This window comes from Rattus norvegicus, chromosome 14, assembly GCF_021556685.1.
Source record: "Rattus norvegicus strain SHRSP/BbbUtx chromosome 14, alternate assembly SHRSP_T2T, whole genome shotgun sequence".
NCBI classification, from domain to species: Eukaryota; Metazoa; Chordata; class Mammalia; order Rodentia; family Muridae; genus Rattus; species Rattus norvegicus.
Window position 1 is genome coordinate 101691382 of NC_141547.1, and position 24906 is coordinate 101716287.

Below are 24906 nucleotides of genomic sequence, written 5' to 3' on the forward strand. Positions count from 1 at the left end.
TGCTTCCTAGGCAAGCGCTCTACCACTGAGCTACATCCCCAGCCCCTGTATTTAATTTAGTTACATGCTGTGGGTTACTGTGTCGTTCGCTCGTTTCTGGCCTGTGTATCGTTGCTCTTCTGTATGTCTCTGTACGCCAGTGGGCCTTTGCTCATGCGGACTGTTCGCAGATTTTTCTTTTGCTTTTATTGAAAATATTTTCTATCCTTTATGTTAGTTTTTTAGTTTAAATTCCTGTTTGCCAGATATTACAGTACTGATCCTTCCCCTTTCCTTCTGCGTTGTATATTCATAGACTTGGTTTTCTCATGGTATTTGACAGTGTTTACTGTTCACAGTTTAAATGCTTTCTTCTTACCTGAACACAGCTCTTACTCCAGCTTCTTCTTAAGCTCTGATGTTCTGTCATCTGCTTGGTCCATTCTGCCTGTGAGACTTTCTAATGACTTCTGCTTATGTTACTGAATTTTGTTTTTAGCATCATTTAGTCTCTTTCTCAATATCTCTTTATTGAATTTCATTTTTATATCCTGTATTGGCTTCTTTATTGTATTTCAGTGTGTGTTATTTTGAAAGCCATACAGGAATTTATGTTCTTTTTCGTTTCTTTGGAAAAAAAAGAAACAAAAGCTGTTCTTTTAATTCTTTAGGATTTTGTCCAAGCAGCCCTAATTTTAGGCCATTGGGGGTTTTGGAGAAGTGTTGTGATGCTTGTCTTCTTTGACACAATATGTTTTTGTTTGTTTCTTTGTTTAAAATAGATTTAGAGTTTATTATTCCAGTTAATACAGATTTTAAGCCTAGGGCTAAGAGAAAGAGAAGTGTTTGGTAGAAAGTAAGATGGACTTGAGGATATGGGTGTAGCATTCGCAATGGCGGTTTGCCTCCTTTTAACCATTACGTTTCTTTTCTCTTTTTTGGTTTGTTTTATGTGTGTGGATGTTTTCCTGTCTATGTACTGTTTGCATGCCCGGTCCTCCCAGAGGCCAGGAGGGACTGTAGGAGTCCCCGGAACTAGAATGACAGGAGGTCGTGAGTTCGGTGAGAGTCACTCTCTGGAAGAGCAGCTAGTGGTCTGAACCACTGAGTAATTTCTCCAGCTCACATTTTTAATTCTTTTGACTTATTTTGTATAGACTTTCAACCAGCCCATCCCCATTTGGTGGTCATTAATGTGTCCTTACTAGTTTTGGGAAGGGGGGCTCACTTTGCCTTGGTTGTACATGTAATTGCTTTGTAGAGAAGTTATTTTGGATTTTTGGTTTTTCTTTTAATTCTGAACATGTGGTGTATTCAAGTGTATTTTTGTTTGTTTACCTGTAGCTATGCACAAGTATATGCACATGAAGGCCTGAGGGCTGTATGAGGTGTATTTTTCACTTACTCTCTACCTGTGATTGGTCTGTCTGTCCGTCCATCCATCTGTCCGTCCCTCCCTCCTTTCTGATTCATGGTCTTGCATTTACTCTGGCGCTCACTCAGTCAGGCAGACTAGCTTGGCCCGCAATCCCTGGGGACTTTCTTGTCTCTTGGCTGGTTTTAGGATTACAGGTGTCTGCTGTGCCTGGTTTTTATGTGGAGGCTTGGGATCTGAACTCCTGTTGTCATGCCTGGGATGCATATGTATTCTTTATTGACTGGATCCTTTGCAAGGGTAGTGAGTGTTGTTAACCCACGAGCCGTCTCTCCAGCTCTGATTTCTTTCTTGTAGCTCATACCTATCTCTGAACCCCCATAGTATGTTTTGAGAAATACCCAAATAGTGTATTTTTTTTCATTCCAGCTATTGTAATTTTTATCTCTAGGTGTTCTCTTTAACTTTTTGTTTTGTAATTCCCTAGTGATGATCTTTGTTCAAACACTGTATTGTTGAAGATTCTTTTTTTTTAATCCCTTTTATTTGACTGTTGGGAAGGGCATACGTATGGAGATCAGAGAACAAATTGCAGAAATGAGTTCTCTCTGTACACCATTAGGTATTGAGGAGGTTCTCAGGCTTGGCTCAAGCACATGTAGCTGTCATCGATCATCTTGCTGGTCTTTTTTTTTTTTTTTAAAGATTTATTTATTTATATGTAAGTACACTGTCGCTGTCTTCAGACACACCAGAAGAGGGCATCGGATCTCATTACAGGTGGTTATGAGCCACCATGTGGTTGCTGGGATTTGAACTCAGGACCTCTGGAAGAGCAGCCAGTGCTCTTAACCACTGAGCCATCTTTCCAGCCCCATCTTGCTGGTCTTACATATTTTGCATGCTTCATTTACCCTTAAAAGTGTGTGTGTGTGAGTGTGTGTTTGTGTACACTAAGAGAGATAGGCGTAGCTCTTATCCCCCAAACCCCCCTCGTGTGTGTGTGTGTGTGTGTGTGTGTGTGTGTGTGTGTGTGTGTGTGTGGTATGTGTAGGATGAACTTGATCTGTAAACCAGGCTGGTTTGGAAATCACAGAGATCCACCTCCTTTTGCTTTTCAAATATTGGGATTAAGGATATGTTCCATCCACTCTTGTGCTTTAGAAAGGTTTTATAATGTAGGTGTTGAAAAAAGTCTTTGTCCAGTTGCTGTCATGATGGTAAGCCTTCTGAAATAGAATTGTCCTGTCCTCTTCTCTCCTCTTCTGTCCCCTCCCCTTCCCTCCCTTCCCCTTCCCTCTTTTCTCTTTCCGTCTTCTTTTCCTCTTCCCCTTTTCTTGGTGAGGCAGTATTTCATGAGCCCAAGCTTGTCTCAGACTATGCAGTAGCCACACCGATTTTACTCTTTCTTAAGATAGGCCTGTGCCCTAGCCTAACTGTATATATTAACCTGGTGACCTTACTGTTTCTTTGTGTAACCTGTGACTTTGTTGTCATTCATTGATAGAATGTCTGACTTTCTGTACTTTTACAATTGGATTTCATAAAATACAGACCTAAACTGGGGCCTATAATGCTTTTTTGCCTCTTATGAAATTTTATAATTTTTTCCTTTTGGATATTTTCATCTGAAGATAAGATATTTTATTACCAAAGTTAAATTTGATATGTAAATTATATAAAATACTAACTATGACATTCATAATTAATATTACATTTTTCTTGTGTATATTAGATTTGTACTTTTTATTAAACAGATTTTTCTTATCATTTTGTTTAGTCTTGAATCATTTTTATAAGCATTTCTAGTAGTTCTTTAGAAATTGTTAAATATTTGTAAAACTTTAGTAATCAGAATATAATCTACCTGGAAACATTTTGCTTGTTACTTGTTTTGTTGGTTTTGTTTTTTCAAATCATTTTTTAAACATTTGATTATTTTTATGTATGTGGATATTTTGCCTGCATGTATGTCTGCACACTACATGTCACTCCATGTGTGCAGTGCCCAACAGAGGCCAGAGGAGGCTTCGGATTCCCTGGGACTGGAGATACATTGATGGCCGTGTGGGCACTGAGAACTGAGCCCTGGGCCTCTGCACGAGCAGCCAGGTGCTGAGCAAGGGCTGAGCCGTCTCTCCAGCCCCCGTCTTTGCTTTAATTGCCAATATTATAGCCATCATTCTTAGTATTGGGGATGAAACCCAGGGTTTCACACTCTATGCGTATGTTTCCCCAGTCCCTTCTGTTTTTTATTTTATTTATTTATTTATTTTATTTATTTATTTTTATGTTATTGGCATTGATACTAGGGTTTCTTTTTCCAGTGTATGAAATGTTTGTTGATTTTTCAACCTGGTTTTTTTATGTCAGTTGGTTAGTTTACTTGGGGCACTTTGTTAAATGTTTGTCTCTTTGTTTCAGCTGAAACACTGTAGTCGGTATATTCATGACTTATTCCCTTCACTCATCAAGAACCTGGATCCTGTGCCACTTAGACATTTACTCAATCTGGTCTCAGCTCTTGAGCCGAGTGTTCATACTGAGCAGGTAATAGACACATGAGGACACTGTGTGCTTTGTCTTCTGTAGTCGCTTCACTTGAATTCATGTACTGTTTTAATGCCATTTCGGTTTTTTAAAAAAATGTTAAATTTCTTAGATTTCTGACCCAGTGCCGCTAACCCTAATCTCTCTCTTTTAGACACTGTACTTGGCATCCATGTTAATTAAAGCTTTGTGGAATAATGCACTTGCAGCTAAGGCTCAGCTATCGAAGCAGAGTTCTTTTGCATCTTTGTTAAACACTAATATGCCCATTGGAAATAAGAAAGGTGAGTCAAGCGTGTTGTAGTTTGAAGTAAGTTGTTCCCATTTTGAGTTATTACTAAGGTGTCAGGTATTTTCTGCTAGTACATTTGTTCACTCCTCATCTGAGTGCTCAGTGTTCACTCCTCATCTGAGTGCTCAGTGTTCAGTCCTCATCTGAGTGCTCAGTGTACAGTCCTCATCTGAGTGCTCAGTGTACAGTCCTCATCTGAGTGCTCAGTGTTCACTCCTCATCTGGTGCTCAGTGTTCACTCCTCATCTGAGTGCTCAGTGTTCACTCCTCATCTGAGTGCTCAGTGTACAGTCCTCATCTGAGTGCTCAGTGTTCACTCCTCATCTGAATGCTCAGTGTACAGTCCTCATCTGAGTGCTCAGTGTACAGTCCTCATCTGAGTGCTCAGTGTACAGTCCTCATCTGAGTGCTCAGTGTACAGTCCTCATCTGAGTGCTCAGTGTTTACTCCTCATCTGAGTGCTCAGTGTTCACTCCTCATCTGAGTGCTCAGTGTTCACTCCTCATCTGAGTGCTCAGTGTACAGTCCTCATCTGAGTGCTCAGTGTACAGTCCTCATCTGAGTGCTCAGTGTACAGTCCTCATCTGAGTGCTCAGTGTACAGTCCTCATCTGAGTGCTCAGTGTACAGTCCTCATCTGAGTGCTCAGTGTACAGTCCTCATCTGAGTGCTCAGTGTACAGTCCTCATCTGAGTGCTCAGTGTTCACTCCTCATCTGAGTGCTCAGTGTTCACTCCTCATCTGAGTGCTCAGTGTACAGTCCTCATCTGAGTGCTCAGTGTACAGTCCTCATCTGAGTGCTCAGTGTTCACTCCTCATCTGAGTGCTCAGTGTACAGTCCTCATCTGAGTGCTCAGTGTACAGTCCTCATCTGAGTGCTCAGTGTTTACTCCTCATCTGAGTGCTCAGTGTTCACTCCTCATCTGAGTGCTCAGGAGGCTCCAAACCTCACAACTCTGTGGTAAAGACTGTTCTCACACATTGGAAGTCTACATCCTTACTGATGTGGCTGCTGACTGTCTAGTCAGAAGTGCACTACAGGTAGTATGTAAAGAACCTGTAGGCTGTGTTCGTAAGCCATGAAACGGACGTTTGTGTAAGAAGTATGTGAATCAAAAACGAATTTTTTCAGACTTCTAAAATTCTAGAATAAACACAATCTGAGACACATTAAAATCACATGTATTTCAGATAAAAGATTGTCAACATGTACACATTAGTTCATCTTCACTCAGTGCTGTGTTTGGGATAGGAACCTATCCCTGTGTATCAGGCTGTGTATCAGACAACTAAGAAAGCATGTCTGGGTACTGTTCTTTGCTGAACCTGTAAACAACGTATATTTTCAGACGTTAGTAAATTTTTTCATGGTTAATTTTTCTTTCCTTTGGAAAAGGAACAAAATGTTTTGTTAAGTAATTTTAAGACTAGAACACAGCAGTCCCACCTTTGGAGTTTTTCTAACTTCTTGGTTGCGTGTATGGGTAATTTTGAAGGAGTTTCTAAAAGTTTATATACTTTATCCTAAGTTTTCTTTTGACATATACTTCTGTTCTAGAATTTTCTGTGCAGGCACCCACAATAATGGGCTTCCTTAACTGTGTCTTACTTACATAAACGTCTGTGCTATCTCAGAGAAGCTCAGTCACTTAGAATGTTTCCCTCCTGTTTTTTCCTTTTCCTTCAGAGGAAGAAGAGCTTAGAAGAGCAGCTCCTTCACCTTGTAAGTCGAGCCTTAGAAATGCATGGCAGTGTGACTTTGGAGTTCTGGTGATCTTTGAGCTTGTTGATTTTATGTAGTATGAAGTTTTCAGTTTATGCTACAGTCACAATATTTTGAGAAAAAGACATATTTTTAAACTATAAACTATTCATCTTTTTAAAAAAAAATCTCTCTTGCAGTAGTCCTAAGCCTTCTAGACCGCAAACAGCTATACCAGTGAGCTATAGCCCCACACTTCCTCTTACCAGTTTTATTTAAAATCATTAGTATTTAGAGATTTTATTTTTGGCCGCTTAGCATAAGCTTCGATAAATAATTCAAGGAATCAAAGCCTGGTATCCTATCAGATGTATGCTAATTCAAATCAGAAACTAAAATGTAGAATTTATTTTTAGGGTCCCCTGCAGCGAGTCCTCAAAGTAGTGATAACAGTGACACCCATCAGAGTGGAGCCAGTGACATTGAAATGGACGAGCAGCTCATCAATAGAAACAAGCATGTGCAGCAGCGCCTGTCGGACACAGAGGTGAGGACGTCTCTCCAGAGACGTAAAGATCGGTGCCGTTTGTTCTTTGAACTGACAGTGTAAATACCATCCTGGCATAGGACTTTTGATGGTTTTGGAGGTTTATATATATTTTGTAGTGTTTAAAGAAGCATGGCGGGGCTGTTGTCAGCATTTTTAAAAAGTATGTTGTGGGGCCCAAAAGGTAGTGCAGAAGTAAAGGCACTTGCCACCAAGACGGACGGAGCCACAGTGCAAGAGAACCAACTCCTGCAAGCTGTCTGTCTTCTACACGCATGCCCCAACACGTGCATACAGACACTCAGAATCAATAAGATCAAATTAGCCAGTCTCTTTCTTGTTAGCTGATGTGAAGTTTTAATTGTATTTGTAAATACAGGAATCCATGCAAGGGAGCTCTGATGAAACCGCCAACAGTGGCGAGGACGGAAGCAGTGGGCCTGGTAGCAGTAGTGGGCAGAGTGACGGGTCGAGCCATGAAGTCAACTCGAGCCATGCAAGCCAGTCTGCGGGGAGCCCTGGGAGTGAGCTGCAATCCGAAGACATCGCAGACATTGAGGCCCTTAAAGAAGAGGAAGAGGAGGAGGAGGAGGAGGAAGAGGAGGAAGAAGAAGAGGAAGAAGATGAAGAAGAAGAAGAAGATGATGAAGAAGAAGATGATGATGATGACGATGACGATCATGCTCACAATCCTCCCAAAAATACTTGTGGAACAGAAATGCGGAACAGAAAGTTAGAAAACCAAGCAGCCATCTGCTTGGGGGAATCCCAAGCCACATCTGAAAGGAATGGGACACATGGCGGAGCAGGAAAGGACCTGGTGTTTAACACTGAGCCCTTGCCGTCCGTGGATAACCGAATACGAATGCTAGATGCCTGTGCTCACTCTGAAGACCCAGAACATGATATTTCAGGGGAAATGAGTTCTGCTCACATAGCACAAGGTTCTCAGGAGTCTTGCATCACCCGAAGTGGGGACTTCCTTGGGGAGACTATTGGGAATGAGTTGTTTAATTGTCGGCAGTTCATTGGTCCACAGCACCACCACCACCACCACCACCACCACCACCATCACCACCACCACCACCACCACCACCACCACCACCACGATGGGTAAGCAGGCTTAAAAATAAATACCTAGTTTGTATTTCTTTTAGTGATCTATTGTTAGAATTTTTCAATTGCTATTTAATTTAGTTAAATACTATTTAGGAGTGATACAATGCAAAATATAAATGCAACTTTCAAATAGGTAATATTAAATTTTATTGTCAGCTTAAAAAAATGCAAAACAAAGGCTAAGAATATGATTGTTGCTAGTGTACCCCAAGGCCCTTGGTTCACTCCACAACATTGAAGAAAGGAAGGCTCATTTTAGTTGCATATTTTATTTAAGCAATACTTAAAAGATGGTAAATACAGAACCAGTACAAAACTGGAGCACTTAGTGCTTTCTTTTTAAGCAGTGCATTGTGCATGTCTGTCTGCTTTCACAAAGCTGGGACTTAAGTCCAGTACTTTGCTTGTGCCGTGTAAGCATCTCCTTCGCTGTGTTCTTGGCTCCCCTCAGTGTATATGCTAGCATCACAGTACATCTGTGTAATGGCCACAGGTACACAGCAGATACTGTACCAGACAGCATAAATTTGGATCTCCCCAACTCTTTGTAGCAATTTTCTGAAAGCACATGTAAGACCACGTGTGGAAATTCAGATTAAATGTTGATGAAAAACATCAATTTTAGGTTATTAGTAAGGATGGTCGCAGTAACAGGTTTTGTATTTGTGAAGTCTATCTATGGTATTTAATAGTAAGTTGTTCTCTTATTTGCGGAATTAAGTAGGACGAAGTTCTTAAATTTTTTAGTTTCCTCCCTCCTTGTCTTCTTCCTTCTTTCTCCTTCTCTTCCTCTCCTCCTCCTTCTCTTCCTCTCCTCCTCCTTTTCTTCCTCTTCCTCTCCTCCTCCTTTTCTTCCTCTTCCTCTCCTCCTCCTTTTCTTCCTCTTCTTCCTCCTCCTCCTTTTATTCTTCTTTGAGATAGTATCTAATCCGTCTGCCTCTGCTTGGGGTTTTACAGGCTTGTGCCACCATGACTGGAAACCTTTGTTAGAAAAACAAAGCAAACAGCAACAACAGGAGCTCTTATGGGTTTGCTTGTGAGAATTCCATGAGCTATTCTTTTTCTTTTCTTTCTTTCTTTCTTTCTTTTTTTTTTTTCCGGAGCTGGGGACCGAACCCAGGGCATTGCGTTTGCTAGGCAAGCGCTCTACCACTGAGCTAAATCCCCAACCCCGAGAATTCCATGAACTATTATGCTTGCCACAAATATGTAATTAACTTTTCACCTGTGGTCTATTGTCAGTGTAAGTAGATATATTTAGGTTGATGGTGAGAGGTAAATGTTTGGTTTGTCGGACTCAGAATATATTTCTAAGAGAGAATTACTATTTTTCCAAATTTTCCAAAATTCAGTTAAGTGAACTGTATATATGTAACTTTCCTTTTTTCGTTGTAAAGGTATTCAAGTTTTTCAGACACGGTTTCTTTAGTTTTTTTTTTTTTTTTTTTGTTTTTTTTGTTTTTTTTGGAGCTGGGGACCGAACCCAGGGCCTTGCGCTTCCTAGGTAAGCGCTCTACCACTGAGCTAAATCCCCAGCCCCGTTTCTTTAGTTTTTTAATAATGTATTTATTTTTAGTTTATGTGCAGTGGTGCTTCCCCTGCAAGTATGTCCCCTGGAACTGGAGTTTGTGAGCTACCATATAGGTGTTGAGAATTGAACCTGAGTCCTTTGGAAGAATAGACAGTGCTCTTAACTGCTGAGCTATCAGATCAAGACAGTGTCTCTTATTTTTGGCACCATGCACATTTCGAACCAGAGGACTCTTCTGTTTTGAGCTTATGTCGGCCTGAGTGCCTCTCGGATGTTGTTTATGCTGTTGCAGCATCCTCAGTTCCTGTCTGAAGACGCCAGTACCTCTCATTTGTAACAAGAACAGGATAAAAATGTAGATAGGCATTGTGTAATTATCCCTGTGGGAGCTAAATCAGCACTGATGAAAACATTTTCTTACTGCCTCACACAGATGTGTACGTTACCAACTGTCTCTAGCAGTGCTGATGATGACCCAACAGGTAGTGCATGGTAAAGCTAAGGCGCAGGGAGGACATTGCCTTTCAAAGATTAGATGTTGTCCATAGTAATAATATTTTAAATGTCTACCTCTCAAGTTTTAATAATTGCATTTCTCCTGAGGCCTTTTCCATAATCTATAGCTTGTCAGTCTCTGAATCAACCCTGAACCTTGCTTTGTTTTCATTTTGTCTTTGATATCTTGAAAAGAACCACGTGTGATATTGCTTAGAAATATGTGCCACTCCAATGGAGCTTTGTCAAAGTTAGCTGGAGACTGGAAGTTTTTTGGTGGTGCTGAGGGTTAAGTGCAGGGCATTGTCCGTGTTAAGTTTGTGGTGTGCTGTTGATCCATGCTTTTGAGTCTTCCCTCAGGTAATGTCGAGTCTACCTAGATTTCTGCCTCCCTCACACTGCTTGCTCTATTTGTCTCTGCTCTCTCATTTGAGAATGAACAAATACAAACAAACTCTTTGGTTTCACTATGAATTTAAATTTATATGATAGTATATATAAGTATTAATAATATTATTTAAAATACCTTCTGATTATAATAATAATTTGTGCTAAATGTTACAGAAAAGAGTTAGAGAAGTTCATAGCAAGGCATGGTGCTGCACAACCTCCGTTTCGGTAGTTGGGAGGCTGAGGCAGGCGGGTCTCTGAGTCTGAGGCTGGGCTGCTCTACAGGGCGAGTCCCAGGACACCCAGAGCCACACAGGGAGACTGCCTTGAAAACCAAAACCATGCTTGTGATGTGTGATGAAATTACAGTTCCAAGGGCTCCCACACAGCTCAGGGGTAAGAGTGCTTGCATAGCCTGCAGTAGGACCTGAATTTAATCCCTCGCATCCCCCCATCCTAAAACAAGGTTTGTAGTTACTAAGTTTATGTTTTTCCGTGTCTTGTAGACATATGGTTGACGATATGCTAAGTGCAGATGATGTCAGCTGCAGTAGCTCGCAGGTCAGTGCAAAATCAGAAAAAAACATGGCTGATTTTGATGGTGAAGAATCTGGATGTGAAGAGGAACTAGTTCAGATAAATTCACATGCAGAACTAACATCTCATCTTCAACAACATCTTCCCAATTTAGCATCGATTTACCATGAGCATCTTAGTCAAGGTAAGTAAATGTGACTGCGTTCAAAGCAGGGCTCATTTAACTGCATGGCTAAAAGTAATGAACTGTTACTGTTATGTTTAAGTGGTTTTGCTAAAATAATTTGAACAATAGCTTTTTCTCAAGAGACTAAAATCATTCTGATTGCTTCATCCTGGATATAGATGAGACCTTTTATTTTGAGGTACTGGAGTCGTATAGAAAGGGTTCTTTATATTGTTAGTAATTATTCTGCCATTGGATCTATATTTTTATCAAGTATGTTCAACTGAGAAAGGCAGTGCGTATTAATGATAAGTAAAATATATTTTGGAAATGTGATTATAATAGAGCTTCTTTTTAGTAATTTAGAACCCATAGATAAATACAACATGAGAGATCTTCACAAAAGTGTATGGTTCCATTTATATGATATGTCTATAGTGATCAGATCTATAGAAAAACGTACAGATTGCTTGGATTTAGTGAGGGCTGGGAAGATAAGAAAACATCACTGCTAAGAACAAGGGTTTTTTTAACCTGGTAATGAAATGATTAGTCAGATCACCTTAAATTGAACTTGAAAGTAATAAGACCACACCTGATTTGGAGAAACATTTTATTAGAAAGTCTTATTTGTAAATTGGAATCTTTAGATTAAATTGGCTACTTGAAGTAAATCATCCAATTTGTATTTTTAAAAAGATTTATTTTAATTTTTTTTCCTTTGGAGTGTGGGTGTTTTGCCTGTGTGTATGTCTGTATGCAATGTGCATTCATTGCTGGTGGAGGTTATAAGAGGGTGTCAGATCCCTAGGGATTGGAGTTAACGAAATAGTTGTGAACCACTACCACATACGTGTGTGCTGGCAATCAGACCTGGCTCCCCTAGAACAGCAGTTAGTGCTTTTCCCTCTTTCTCCTTTTTTTGCCTGAGGTGTACTGGGGGTTGGTAGTAGCAGGGTCTCCCCATAACCTTGCTGGCCTGGAACTTGCATAAATCTACATGTCTCTTCATCTGAGTGGGGGAGGGAAAGGTGTGTGCTGTTCTCTGCCCCGCCCCGCCCCGCTCCTTTCCCTTTCCCTTTCCCTACACCTTCCCCTTTCCCTTTCCCTACACCTTCCTCCTTTTCCCCTCCCCTACCCCATCCCACAACACAGGTTTTATTTTTGTTGGTTGGTTGTTTTGTTTGTCAAGATCGGGTGTCTCTGTGTAGCCCTGTCTGTCCTGTAACCCTGCCTCTGCCTCCTGCGTGCTGGAACTGAAGGCAGTGCAAACTCTTCTGGCAAACTAAGGATAAGGCTTTGAAGTGTTATACCAAAGGACATCTGCTGGAGTGTTCAGTTAATAAAGTCTCATTTTATATGTCATGTATATGCTTCATGAGTTCTAGGTATTCATAGAGTTCTTTTGATATGATCCATATTTATATATAGTATATATCTTATTTATTAAAAATAGAGAAAATAGAAATGAAAACTACTGTTTTACCTTAGCCTTCACTGTAAACACACCTATTGATGTTCATTCATTAGTGAGAGATCTGTGTTGGATATATTTTATAATGTCAGAATTTATCGTTAAAGTTTTGTTAGGATTTGCTAATTTGTAAATTCTGTAATTTCTGGTTACATTCAGCTGTCTTGCTTCCTTTTAGGCCCTGCAGTTCATAAACATCAATTTAGTAGCAATGCTGTGACAGATATTAATTTGGATAATGTTTGCAAGAAAGGAAATACTTTATTGTGGGATATAGTGCAAGATGATGATGCGGTAAGTTGTACACAAATCCAAAGGACATAAAATTTACAGCAAAATCCAATCAGGATAAGTAATAACTACATGTGTTTTTTTGTAGATTAATCTTTCTGAAGGATTAATAAATGAGGCAGAGAAACTTCTCTGTTCTTTGGTTTGTTGGTTTACGGATAGACAGATTCGAATGAGATTCATTGAAGGCTGCCTTGAAAATTTAGGGAACAACAGGTAAAGATGGATTCCAATTTTTTTCTTGTTGAACAGCAGTGTTTTTTGTGCCTTTGTAGAGAATAAGTGTACTGTCCATGTTCTGTTTAGGGATGTTTTTTCGCACAAGGTCAATACTTAACACTCAGTGGTAGTTCTCTTTTTAAATTCAGCATCCAGGTTAGCTTATCTCTAAAGGAAAGGGATGTAACTTTTTTTTTATTTTTTAAAAAATGGTCTGCATGTACTTATTTTCAAGATAATGAGAGTCGTTGTGGTACTTTCACACACGGCCTAAAGTCTCTGTGCTCCTGGCAGCAGCTGTGCTTCCTTTGTCTTCAACTGTATTGTCCTTGAGCTTCCTTACCTGTATGTAAAGAAGTTACGTCAGTGAGATTAGCATCTGCCGTGTACACATTCAGAAACCTTTGTTCTAAGGAGATGAAGTTGGGGCTTATTGTTTGCTTTTGTTTATTTTCCCCTTTGGTCTCACTTCTGTAGAGTATGAAAGAATTAGGTTAGGGACTCAAGTACATAATGTAAAGTTTTTATGCGTCATTCATACTCCAATAAAGTAGATTTCTACAAAGTACAGCATACTATATATTGTAACCCACGCCTGTTAGCCCACATCTTTAGAGGCTGGGACAGAAGGATTGTGAATTTGAGTCTGGTCTGGAGTACACACTGAAACCATGACTGAGGTGTGACAAGCGAGGTCGGTAAGAGATGTCCTCTCTGACGTGCACTACCCACTTCTCCAACATCTGCCATTAACCCGCATAGACGAGCTGCATCTGGACAGTGGTTTCCAGTGCACAGCAGCTTTCTTGGTGCAGTGCTGTGACGTGTGTTTGGAAGTAGGGGCAAGGGCAGAGTGTGAAGAGGCTGCCACCGAGGCTGACAGCCATCTCCCCTGTGACCAGCAGTGGCGGGGGAGGTCAGGCTTTAGAGAGGTCACCTCTGACCTCGCAGTGTGCGGGTTCGTTGTGGCAAGCGGATCCTACGCACAAACACACAAGCTAAGTGTAGCTCGTGTTTTTTAGAAAGTGTCTACTACTATTAGGTGTGTTAGTGGTTTGCCTGTCTGTATGTCTGCACCATGGCAGTGTCTGGGGTCTGTACAGGTCAGAAGTGGGTATAGGATCCCCTGGAACCGCAGTCCTGTGGCTCTGAGCTACCCTATGAGTGTTAGGGATGAAACCTGTGTCTTCTGGAAGAGCATCCAGGGCTTTAACCACTGAGCTGTCTCTCAAGACAGTCTTTCTCTTCTTAAAAAACTGTCATTGAAATTGTATTCAATATACAATTCTGAAATTTGCTTTTGTGATTTATGATGATATTTTTCTCAAAATATTTTTTGGTTTTTCATTGATTTTATTTTTGTAAAGACAAGTGAAATTGGTGTGTTTTTTAGTCTTATGCCAGCTTTTTTTTTTTAAATGAAAAATAAAATCAGCATGTGCACAGTCTCTTTTATTCCCATTGACACATACATTATATACAGTATATAAAACCTGTTATTCTGCGCCAGTGAGATGAACCAGTAGGTAAAAGCACATGATGCCAGGCCTGAAGCCTGAGTTTTATCTCTAGGACCCAAAGCATGCTTCCTCTGCCTACAGCTTATCGATTGATCTTCACATATATGCTTTGACTCAGGTGTGAGTGCGCACATGCAAGCAGCTGTCTATATAGTTTTTAATTACACACACGTATACATAGGCACACACACCCAAGCATGCACACACGCATACACACATACACACGCACATACACACATGTACACACGCACACACACGCACCCACAAACACCCACACCCACGCCATACAGACACACACACACATGCATACACGCGCGCACACACACGCGCACACACACATGCACGCACACCCACACATACACACACACACGCACACACACACACACACACACACAGCTATCCTTCAGGAAGCTTGAGAGAGGACTGTTTAATGATGATTCTGGATTTTAGACTGTAGATACAACTTAGGTGATAGAGTGCTTGCTTAGTTTGTACAAACAAACCTAGGGTTGATATCCGGCACCTCGGCCAGGGCCAGGGGCTCCCAGGCAGCATTCAGGCCGTCAGGCTTGCTTGATAAGAGCTTTTCCTTACTGAGCCATCTTATTAGCAAACATGTTTGACTATTTCAAAACACAGAAATTTTAAATATTTATTTAAAATATTGACTTAGTTCTTAGATGTCATTATCTCCATTACTGTTTTACTGTTTTATTTCTTATTAGTTTATACCACTGAAGTGTGTTTCTATCTTTTAAGTTCTTTGGCTCATTTTAAGAACAACTATGTATTTAGTATAAACTTTTGTGTATGGATTTTAATGTATAAAACAAAGGATGCTGCCCCGCAACCTCCTACTCGCTCTTCCCACACATCGTACCCAGGATTTCACAGATATTAGTGCACTGTTGTTTCCTATCCCAAGCTGAAGGTGAGTACTTTACCAACTGAGCTGTCTTTTCAGCAACTTTCCTTAGAATTTAGAGTGAGTCCTTTTTTTTTTTTTTGGTTCTTTTTTTTCGGAGCTGGGGACGGAACCCAGGGCCTTGCGCTTCCTAGGCAAGCGCTCTACCACTGAGCTAAATCCCCAACCCGAGTGAGTCCTTTTTTAAAATGTTTTTCTTTGGAATAAGAAGTGCAGTTTTATTAGAAACACAGTCTATACAAGGCAGTAATGGTCAGTTTTAATATAAATAATAATATCAGAAAGGTGATAATAACTATGATAAATATTTTCAGGAAGAAAAATATTCTTTAAAAGGCCTTTTCATTTTGGATTTAAACCCAGATATTTTATTTTTTATTTTATTTATTTTTTTTTAGTTGGGGTTTTTGTTTGTTTTGAGACAGGTTCTCACTGTGTAGCCTTGTCTAGCCTTGAATTCACAGCCTCTAAGATGTGGGAATTAAGGATGTTCACCAACATACATGCCCTCTGAATCCTAAATTTTGGTTTGAAAGTTTTAAACCTGGAATTATCTCTATATACATAAATTAGACATTAGAAACAAAATCGTTTTTACACTTGAGATTCTTAAGGACCAGATTTCTGTGAAAATCTAGAGTCACTTCTGTGTTTTACTTATGAATCTGTGCTTTCCTTTTCAGATCAGTAGTGATTTCACTTCGTCTCCTCCCGAAGCTGTTTGGTACTTTCCAGCAGTTTGGTAGCAGTTATGACACGCATTGGATCACAATGTAAGTGACTGAGTGATAGAAAGTGCGTGTGCACAGTCCTCTGAAAGCTGCATTGCCAGGCTTCACAGTGGCTTCTTCTGTGCCTGAGGAGTAAAGGGGGCTTCATAATGTAAACATTGTGCACCCCCTTTCTGACCTTTAACCATGCATCATGATCATCTATTAGTAGGTCTTTGTTTTCTTTGTAGTTTGAGAATAATAGTGATAGCTTCAATACTGCCGTGTTACTCTTTACACTTAGGCAGTTAGGATCAGTTAGTGCTGAATAATTCTTGGAAGGACAGTGCTTTGGTGGGAAAAAGCTCTGCGCTCTTGTGCTGTTTCTCGTTACTCAGCATTTGGCATGTCATGTAGGACTGCACAGCATTGTGGCATATCTATCTCTTAAGCTTTTTACTTGTTTGTATATTATTTGTTACATGTTGAGACAATCTCACTTTGTCCTGTTTCACCTTGTGCTTTCTGTTTAGAATGTAGTGAGTTCATGAGTTAGTCTGCAAAAGAAAGAAAAATCAGTATTTTTGTCCCTTCTTAGGTGTTGAAGTTTTATAATTACGTGCTGGAGAGATGACAACTGTTAAGAGACTCCATTACTAGGATTTGATTCTCACCGTCCACATGGCAACTTAAACACCAGTCTCCGGGGGAGCTGACAGCCTCTTCTGGCTTCCTTTTGGCACTGAATACAAATGTTGTACAGATGAACACTTAAGCAAAATACCCATACACTTGGAAATAAAACGATAGTGTTTGCTTTACCTTAAAATTATTTCATTTGTTTAATTAAATTTTACGTGTTTGGATATGCTTTGGCTGTGTGTTTGAGCATCTACTGGGTCCAGTGCCTGTGGAGACCAATGAAAGTGTCTTAATCCTCGGGGACTGAAGTAGTGGTGAGCTGCCATGTGGTGCTAAAAATTGAGCCCAGGGTGTCTGGGAGAGCAGCCAGTGCTGTTAACCACTAAGTCATCACTCCAGCCCAATAAATTAACATTTTTTTGAGATATAGTCTTATAATATAGCTTGGGCAAGTTTGGGACTTGCAGAGTAGGCCAGGCTGGCCTTGAGTTCATAGAGCCCCAGCTGCCTCCTGTGTGCGTACTGTCATCCAGGCATGGTGATACATGGCTGCGATCCCAACAGTTTGAAGGCAGTCTGATCTACAGAGAAAGTTCCAGGACTGCAGAGAGACCTTATCTCAAAAAACAGCCAGAACAAACCAAAATAAAAAATTCTACGTTTCAAGATTTCTTAAACTTTTTCTTTTAAGCATATTTTTATTCTCTGTCTCTTTCCCTTTTAAGATTATTTCCTTTTAATTGGGCAGGTGGGCAGAGAAAGAACTGAACATGATGAAGCTTTTCTTTGACAATCTGGTGTATTACATTCAGGGCATAAGGGAAGGCAGACAAAAGCACACACTGTAAGTAACCTTTTGAGTAAGTTATGTGGTTTCTCGTCCTCTGACAGATAATCTTTTGCCTTTATTTCATCACTATGTAAAATATAACCCTTTTATTAAAAAATTATAAGAGAAATCAAAGATAGTATGTTGCAATATTTTTATGAAGTTACTTCCTAATTCTTAAAAAGTTAAGTTGTTTAACTTGGGGCTTGGTTAACTGAAATTATTTGGAAGTCATTGTTGTTAAGAGTTAGAAGTAAACATTTTCACCAATTGATGGTGGTGGCCCATGGCTTTAATTTCAGCACTCAGGAGGCAGAGGGAGGTGGATCCCTGAGTTGAGAACCACCTGTCTAGAGTGACTTGACTGCCAGGGCTACATAGCCATATCCGGTCTAACTCCTCCTCTCCCCACCAAAAAATCTAGAAATCTTTAATATTTTTTTTAATGTAGAAGGACTTGCATTTTAAGATTATGAGTACATTTTTAAATTATTTATTTTATATGTATGAGTGTTTTGTTCTCATGTCCACCAGTGTGATTTGCTCTATCACTCTCATGCCTTTTGGCTGCAGAAGGCCAGAAGAGTGTGTACAGGATCCTCTGAACCTGGAGTTACAGACAGATGTGAGCCACTCTGTGCTTAGTGTGAATGGAATCCATTGAGCCATCTTTCTATCCCAAGAGACCCTGTCTGAAAAGCTATGGTGGCGCTTGATTGGCTGCCCTTTATTGTCATTGTCTTCTTACACTTGCCAGTATGGTGCACCACAGCCGCCTCTCCTCACACAGCGACACAGCCATCAGTAAAGCATTAAGTGGTAGCTTTTAAAGATGCACAGCAGCCCTTTTGAGGAAGACAGTCCCTAAAGATAGGAAACAATAGATAACTTACCCAAGGCCCCACACTGAGTAAGAATGGACCTAGGGTTTATGTCCTAGCAGTGTGTTTCTAGCATTCACAATTTCTACTTACGTTTTGAGCAGGATTTTGTTGGTCTAGAACTGAAAAACCTAACTTGACCTTAACTTAGAGTCGTCCAGTAGTGGTGTGATTTCCGGCGTACATTCCCACACCAAGCTAGAACTCTCTGTGCTAGTAAGTGCTGCTTATTGCCATCAGTGTACTCACGGATATTCAGAGTACAGAAGAAGTATCTGGACTGCCTTAGAGTACTTCCTCTGCTCTTCCAGGATTTGTAATAATGTTCATTTCTTACACTGATCATAGGAATTTGTGGCAGTTTTCACCTCCAGTGGAGACTATAATGGAGAAGTGCTGAGAGTTTGGGGAAAAATACTGTTGGGTAGGAAACACAATTCATTTCTACAAGAGCATCTTAAATGTAGGGCTTCTTAGAGAAAAGACTTAGCTATTTGGTATTAAAACTCCAAAGAGTGATTTAAGTTACTTAACTTTTTTTTTTTTTTTTTTTTTTTTGGGTTCTTTTTTTTCGGAACTGGGGACTGAACCCAGGGCCTTGAGCTTGCTAGGCAAGCGCTCTACCACTGAGCTAAATCCCCAACCCCAAGTTACTTAACTTTTTATTTTTCTGTGTGCATGTTCCCGTGGGAGACGGATCAGCTTCAAGTATTGTTCTTTAGGAGCTGTGTACTGTAGCTTTTGACACAGGCTTCCTAAGACCTGGTACTTTCCAAATGGGTTAGGATTGCCCAGTAGTGAGCCCCAGTGACTCTCTAGTTGCCACCTCTTCTGCTTTGGGATTATAAGTGCACAGACATGGATCACCTGGCGTTTTACATGCTCTTGGGTAGGGATGGGCTGTCAAAGTCTGGTCTTTACCCTTGCATGATATCAATTTGACTCAAACAAAACTCACTGGGGAAGATGCAACCTCACCTGAGAAATGATTTTCATCTGATTGGCCTTTGGCCATGCGTGAGAACGTTTTCTTGTGTAGTGATTGATGGTGGAGGGCCTAGCCCATTGCGTCCCCTGGGTGAATGGTCTTAGGGGATAGGAAAGACATTTAAGCAGACGATGAAAAGCAAAGCCAGTAAACTACATTCCTCCATCCATGTTTTCTTCAGTTTTTGATCTCAAGTTCCTGCTTCTGCTCCTGCCCTTCTCTTCCTCCTCTGATGGACTGTGATCGGGACATGGAAGCCAAGTAAACCCTTCCCTCTCCAACCTGCTCTTGCTCATTGTGTTTATCACAGCAATAGAGCGCAGTCTAGGGCATGTGGCAATCCTTTCACCATTGAACTATTTCCCCAGCTTTCTTTTTTCTTTTTCTTTTTTTTTTTTTTTTTCTTTTTTTAGGAGCTGGGGACCGAACCCAGGGCCTTGCGCTTGCTAGGCAAGCGCTCTACCACTGAGCTAAATCCCCAACCCCTTAACCCTTGAATTTTAATAGTAAATATAGTATAGCTTTTATGACACTTGTAATTTTACACTTAGTAGGAAATTACAAGCATTTCTCTTATGGGGTTGTCACAGTTACCTGTTAACTTGGATGTAGATTAGCGAGTATCGGCTGCTACTGTAGTTGGCCCAGCAATTCGAGCAGTTTGCAGGGCAGTGTGTCTTTTCTCACAAATAAATACTCATGGCTTAATTTTATTCCACAGATACTGATCCTTCAGAACACAGACCACTGAGTTGCTGAAGGATATTTAAATACAAATCCAACTGTTGTTCTCACTTCCTCCCCTGCCCCTGACCTTTCAGGGACTCCTTTTCTGTCTGTAACATACAAAACTCTTTTTTTCTGGTATTCAGATTGGTTACTTTCTGGTAATCGCCTACCTTTTGAAACTTTTCCCTTAGAATGTGGTGCTTGGCAGATGCATACCACCTCAATTCTAGAAAGCTCTGTGAACTCACTTAATGAATCAGGCTCACAGCAACTCTTATGTTACTATTAAGCTTTGTTCATTTAATTATTCAGGTTTGAGATAACATTTATAGCACTAGTTTTTATAGGATATGCTTAATATCCATGTGGATAATGAGGATAACTTGTGAGTTACAGAATACCCAGGAGGATAGTGGGGATAACATGTGAGTTACAGAGTATCCACGTGGATAGTGGGGATAACATGTGAGTTACAGAGTATCCATGTGGATAGTGGGGATAACATGTGAGTTACAGAGTATCCACGAGGATAGTGGGGATAACATGTGAGTTACAGAGTATCCACGAGGATAGTGGGGATAACATGTGAGTTACAGAGTATCCACGTGGATAGTGGGGATAACATGTGAGTTACAGAGTATCCACGTGGATAGTGGGGATAACATGTGAGTTACAGAGTATCCACGTGGATAGTGGGGATAACATGTGAGTTACAGAGTATCCACGAGGATAGTGGGGATAACATGTGAGTTACAGAGTATCCACGTGGATAGTGAGGATAACATTCGAGTTACAGAAGAACATGTAGTCTTTGTTAACTTTTAGTTTATGTGATAACTATAATTTTAAAATGGAATTTTTTTGTTTAATTCTTTTTTCTTTTAGTTTTTTTATTACATACTTAAAAAACTTAAGTTGAGGGCTGGAGAGATAGCTCAGTGGTTAAGACCTGGGTTTGTGATGGTTTATAAAAATCTATATGTCCAGGTTTGGGGGATCTGGTGGCCTTTTCTAATTTTGTTGTCACAGGCAAAACATTCATGTACATAAAATAAATCTAAAAAAATGTTTTTAAGGTTTAAAAATACTAACTTGAAAGTATGTTTTTTTTCTAGTCTGGAGATTTCCATGAACTTCTCAATGTGTCCAGTTGTATAATTAAAGACAGTGAGGCCCTATGAGCTGTAGGGGGTTTCTCCATTTTTAGTGCACGTCATGGTTAGAAAAATTAAATATATTCTAAGATACTGCATCTCGTTTCGGGTGGTAACCTAGCCCTGTAACTGCAGTGCTTGGCAGGGTGAACCAGGACGGTTGCTGTGAGTTCAAGGTCATTCTTCATTTAAGGCACCGGAGATCCTGGTTTTAAGACAACACAAGAGGAGAAAGCCTGAGGCCCTGTGTTAACTCTTTGATGGTTTTATAGGTACAGCCATAGTGCGGAAGTTCAGGTCCGACTTCAGTTCCTGACCTGTGTGTTCTCAACCCTGGGATCGCCTGACCACTTCAGTAAGCCTGCAGTTTCTCTCATGTTTGTTTCTATGTTTGTATGTGCACTTTAAAATACATGAGATCAGTCCAGTTGTCAGGCATAGTGGCCTATCTACATGCTGGCATTAGACATTTAATTAAAACATTTTGATAGACATTTCAAATAAAATCCCCATGGGTTTTTATAACAATTTTAAGTATTTTTACATCGATCATTGAATGAACATGAACTATTAATGTTTTTTGAGGACATTATTAAAATATAAGAATGACCATGATATATTTTCTTTGTGGCCTCATTGCTTTCAAATGTTAGTTTTTTTAGGTTAAAGTATGCATCTTAAAAATAAAACATTGGGAGTGGAGAGATGGCTCAGCAGTTAAGAACACTGACTGCTCTCTTTGGTGCTCTCACTGTGATTGCACTGACTGTCATGTGCTTTCTGTGTCTCCATGTTGGAGCAGCCTCATTTCCTAACTCCCACCATTCATACACTGTAGTTGATAGTTAGCAGCTGGCCTGGGGTGTGCCACCATCACTCTTAACTCCTTCGCTGAGCTTGAGGTGTGCCACGTGTTGCTCTTGCTGGTTTATCTCTGGGATTCCTTCAGATTCAGACTGTAAGAAACATACCTAATACTGGGATACCAGCACATTTCGAAAGTTAAACATCTTTTTTTTTTTATAGCATATTTATGTTTTGTTTTTATTAGATATTTGTACCCTAGTATGACTATAACAAAAAAAGAAGAAAATATAACTATGTTATATGGAGATAGGAAATAAAATAAATATGATTAGTATAAATAATTTTTGATAGCTGCTTTTATGTGCTTTTATGCTTTATACAACCACCAAAAGCGAAAGTCAGAACAAAATCACTCCACCCAAAAGATAAATATAGTCTAGTTATGATTAAGTTATATTGGGTACATTAATGCAGACTTTTATATCCCAGTAAGAACAATTTTGAAAAATTTATAAAAATTACAATTATTTATTGACTGTTTTAGTGGTTCAGTGACTCTTTCCAAGTCTTATTATGTACCTTATTATAATTAACCACCATCCTTTTTATTTTGAGGCATCTTTTATTTATCCTGCTCTTTTAAATAATCGGTGTTGTTTAATTCCATATGAAACATTACTGATTGTTTATGTTGCCTCTTGTCTTTTAAGATTTGTTTGTGTGTCTTACACATGCGTATATGCGCGCGCGCACACACACACACAAACACACACACACACACACACACACACACACACACACACACACACCTGTACATATATATGTGCTGGTAACCACCAAGGATAGAAGAGGACATTAGATATTTTGAAGCCAGAATTAGAGGCAGTTTTGAACCGCTAGATGTTGATGCTTGAAATCGAACTCTTCTACCAGAGTAACAAGTCCTCTTAACTGCTGGACACCTTTTCAACTCTTCATGTTGACTCTTAGCAGCACACATCCTTCCTAGAAAACGATTTATAGCTCTGTATGTTTCTTTGGATACAGGGTCTCCCTGTATGGCCCTGGGTCTTAGTAGTTGACTTTGAACTGAAGATTCTTCTGCCTGTGGCCTGGCTGCTGAGGTTACTCTTACTGCACACACACTTTGCAGACAGTATTGATACTTAGGTGAATGATTGGATAATGTGGAATGCTGTTTGATTCTTAGTAATTAGAGGGATTTTGGTCATTCCCATACTTGGTCTTTCCACACTGTAGAAAACTAGAGTAGGCTTTGAATGGACTCCTGAAGTTAAACATCCTTTGCGTTGTCTTTTCTTAACCCTTTATTTGGACTTGTGGTTGCCTGTAATGCCTGTAATGTTTCCTCTTCTGAGTCTGTATCTGGTTTTCCTTGTTATACATAGGGGTCCTTTGATCCTTAGGTCAGAGCACTATAGAGTGAGAACAAGTGAATCCTTGCATCACATCATTTCTTGCACCTTTGCCTTGTTCTTCAGAAGGATCTTTACTGTAGTTTGTAAAAATATTGATCGTGAAAAAAAATATTGATTGTGCTCCTTAATTTCCTTAGACAGCTTTTGGATATGACTTCTACTCTTACAATTCTCAACTTTAAATTGAATTGACAAAAATATTTGTGATTACCTTTCTCCAATTATTATCATAATTCCGTGATGTATTCACCTTTCATGAACCTTACATAATTTTTAGACCTATTAACTGTACGACTCTTCTGGAATACTTAGCTTCTGTTTGCTTTTGCTGAGGATTGAGCCCAGGGGCCTCATCCTGCTAGGCTAATGTGCTCTGCCCCAGCCATATAATGGCTTTTAACTTGTTTGGTTTTAATTAGGATTATGCATAGGTGATAGTTCCTTTTTAATTACCTATGTATTGTATGTGTCTGTATGTAGGTATGTTGGTACTCACAGAGGCCAGAGATGTTCTTCTGGAACTGGAGTTAGAGGTGCTTATAGGCTACCCAATATAGGTACTGGGTCCCCTTCTACTGCTGAGTCTTGTCTCTACTCTGATGTTTCTACTTGAACAGTGTTCATTTATGGAATTTCTTTTAAAATGCTTTATATAAAGCTTGCTCAGTTAGCTCCCTTACATACCTCACGCTGGCTGCTTTGGCCCAGTGAATTAGGCACCCAAGTGTTTTGTATATCCTGATTAAAAATTTCCAGACAAAAAACCATAGGAATTCCTACTGAGCTAGTAATTATCATCTGCATATTTATGAAAACAAACACGTATACATATGTATCCAAAGGAGTATTGAACTGTTTAACATTGTGTATAAAACATAGGTGTGGCAACTCTCCAGCATTGCATTACTCGGAAGGGGCAGGCAGCTGAGGTACAAGACTAGAGTGAGCGGTGTAGTACAGCCCTGTTTCACACTCCCACCTCCCGAATTAAGTACAAAATATGTTATCTCTTTTTAGGGTTAAGTTTAGAGCAAGTCGACATTTTATGGCATTGTTTAGTGGAAGATTCTGAGTGCTATGATGATGCACTTCATTGGTTTTTAAATCAAGTTCGAAGTAAAGATCAACACGCAATGGGAATGGAGACCTACAAACATCTTTTCCTGGAGAAGGTAATTTCCTCTTAGAAGTTTGATTTGCATATTCTCTTATATGCATTTTAATCTCACCCAATATGACTTCTTTAACGTTCTTTGTCTTGTCCTTCTCTCACCTACATAGTTTTTAAGTTGGACAAAAACATCAGTTTTTGATAATCCTCATACAAGTTTGTCAATTCAGATTTTTCTGTCTTGTTATATTTTATTTTTAACTAAATGTAAATTTAGTTTTATTTATGAGTCTATTACTTAGTCAAGAATTTGGAGTAGTTAGAATAATATTTAAGTATGGTAGTAATCATAGATATTAATTTAAAGAATGGTTGTCTTATTGTGAAATGTGTGCCCATGGTCCCAAATATAAGACCCATGTATGTGAGTTTTCTTGAGTTAAATGGCCATAGTTTAAGTCTGTTTGCTGGCGTCTTCTGGCCAGATTATTAGCTAGCATGCACT

The 24906-nt window shown here is 39.7% G+C and overlaps 1 protein-coding gene across 10 annotated transcripts in view; it reads left to right on the top strand.

Annotated features, from left to right (window-relative positions):
• Usp34 (ubiquitin specific peptidase 34) overlaps window positions 1-24906 on the top strand; it is a 190610-nt gene that overhangs the window by 62879 nt on the left and 102825 nt on the right. For 7 of the 10 annotated variants that reach the window (XR_015636753.1, XR_015636754.1, XM_087583898.1 and 4 more), the window contains 12 exon segments: window positions 3779-3904; window positions 4059-4188; window positions 5883-5918; window positions 6314-6444; window positions 6824-7557; window positions 10486-10700; window positions 12335-12450; window positions 12536-12663; window positions 15795-15884; window positions 17212-17307; window positions 21317-21399; window positions 24308-24462. Coding sequence is in view for 8 of the 10 variants with exons in the window: in XM_087583898.1 (XP_087440024.1) it covers window positions 3779-3904; window positions 4059-4188; window positions 5883-5918; window positions 6314-6444; window positions 6824-7557; window positions 10486-10700; window positions 12335-12450; window positions 12536-12663; window positions 15795-15884; window positions 17212-17307; window positions 21317-21399; window positions 24308-24462 (2040 nt within the window). In the remaining 2 variants the exon portion in view is untranslated. 10 annotated transcript variants of the gene reach the window in all.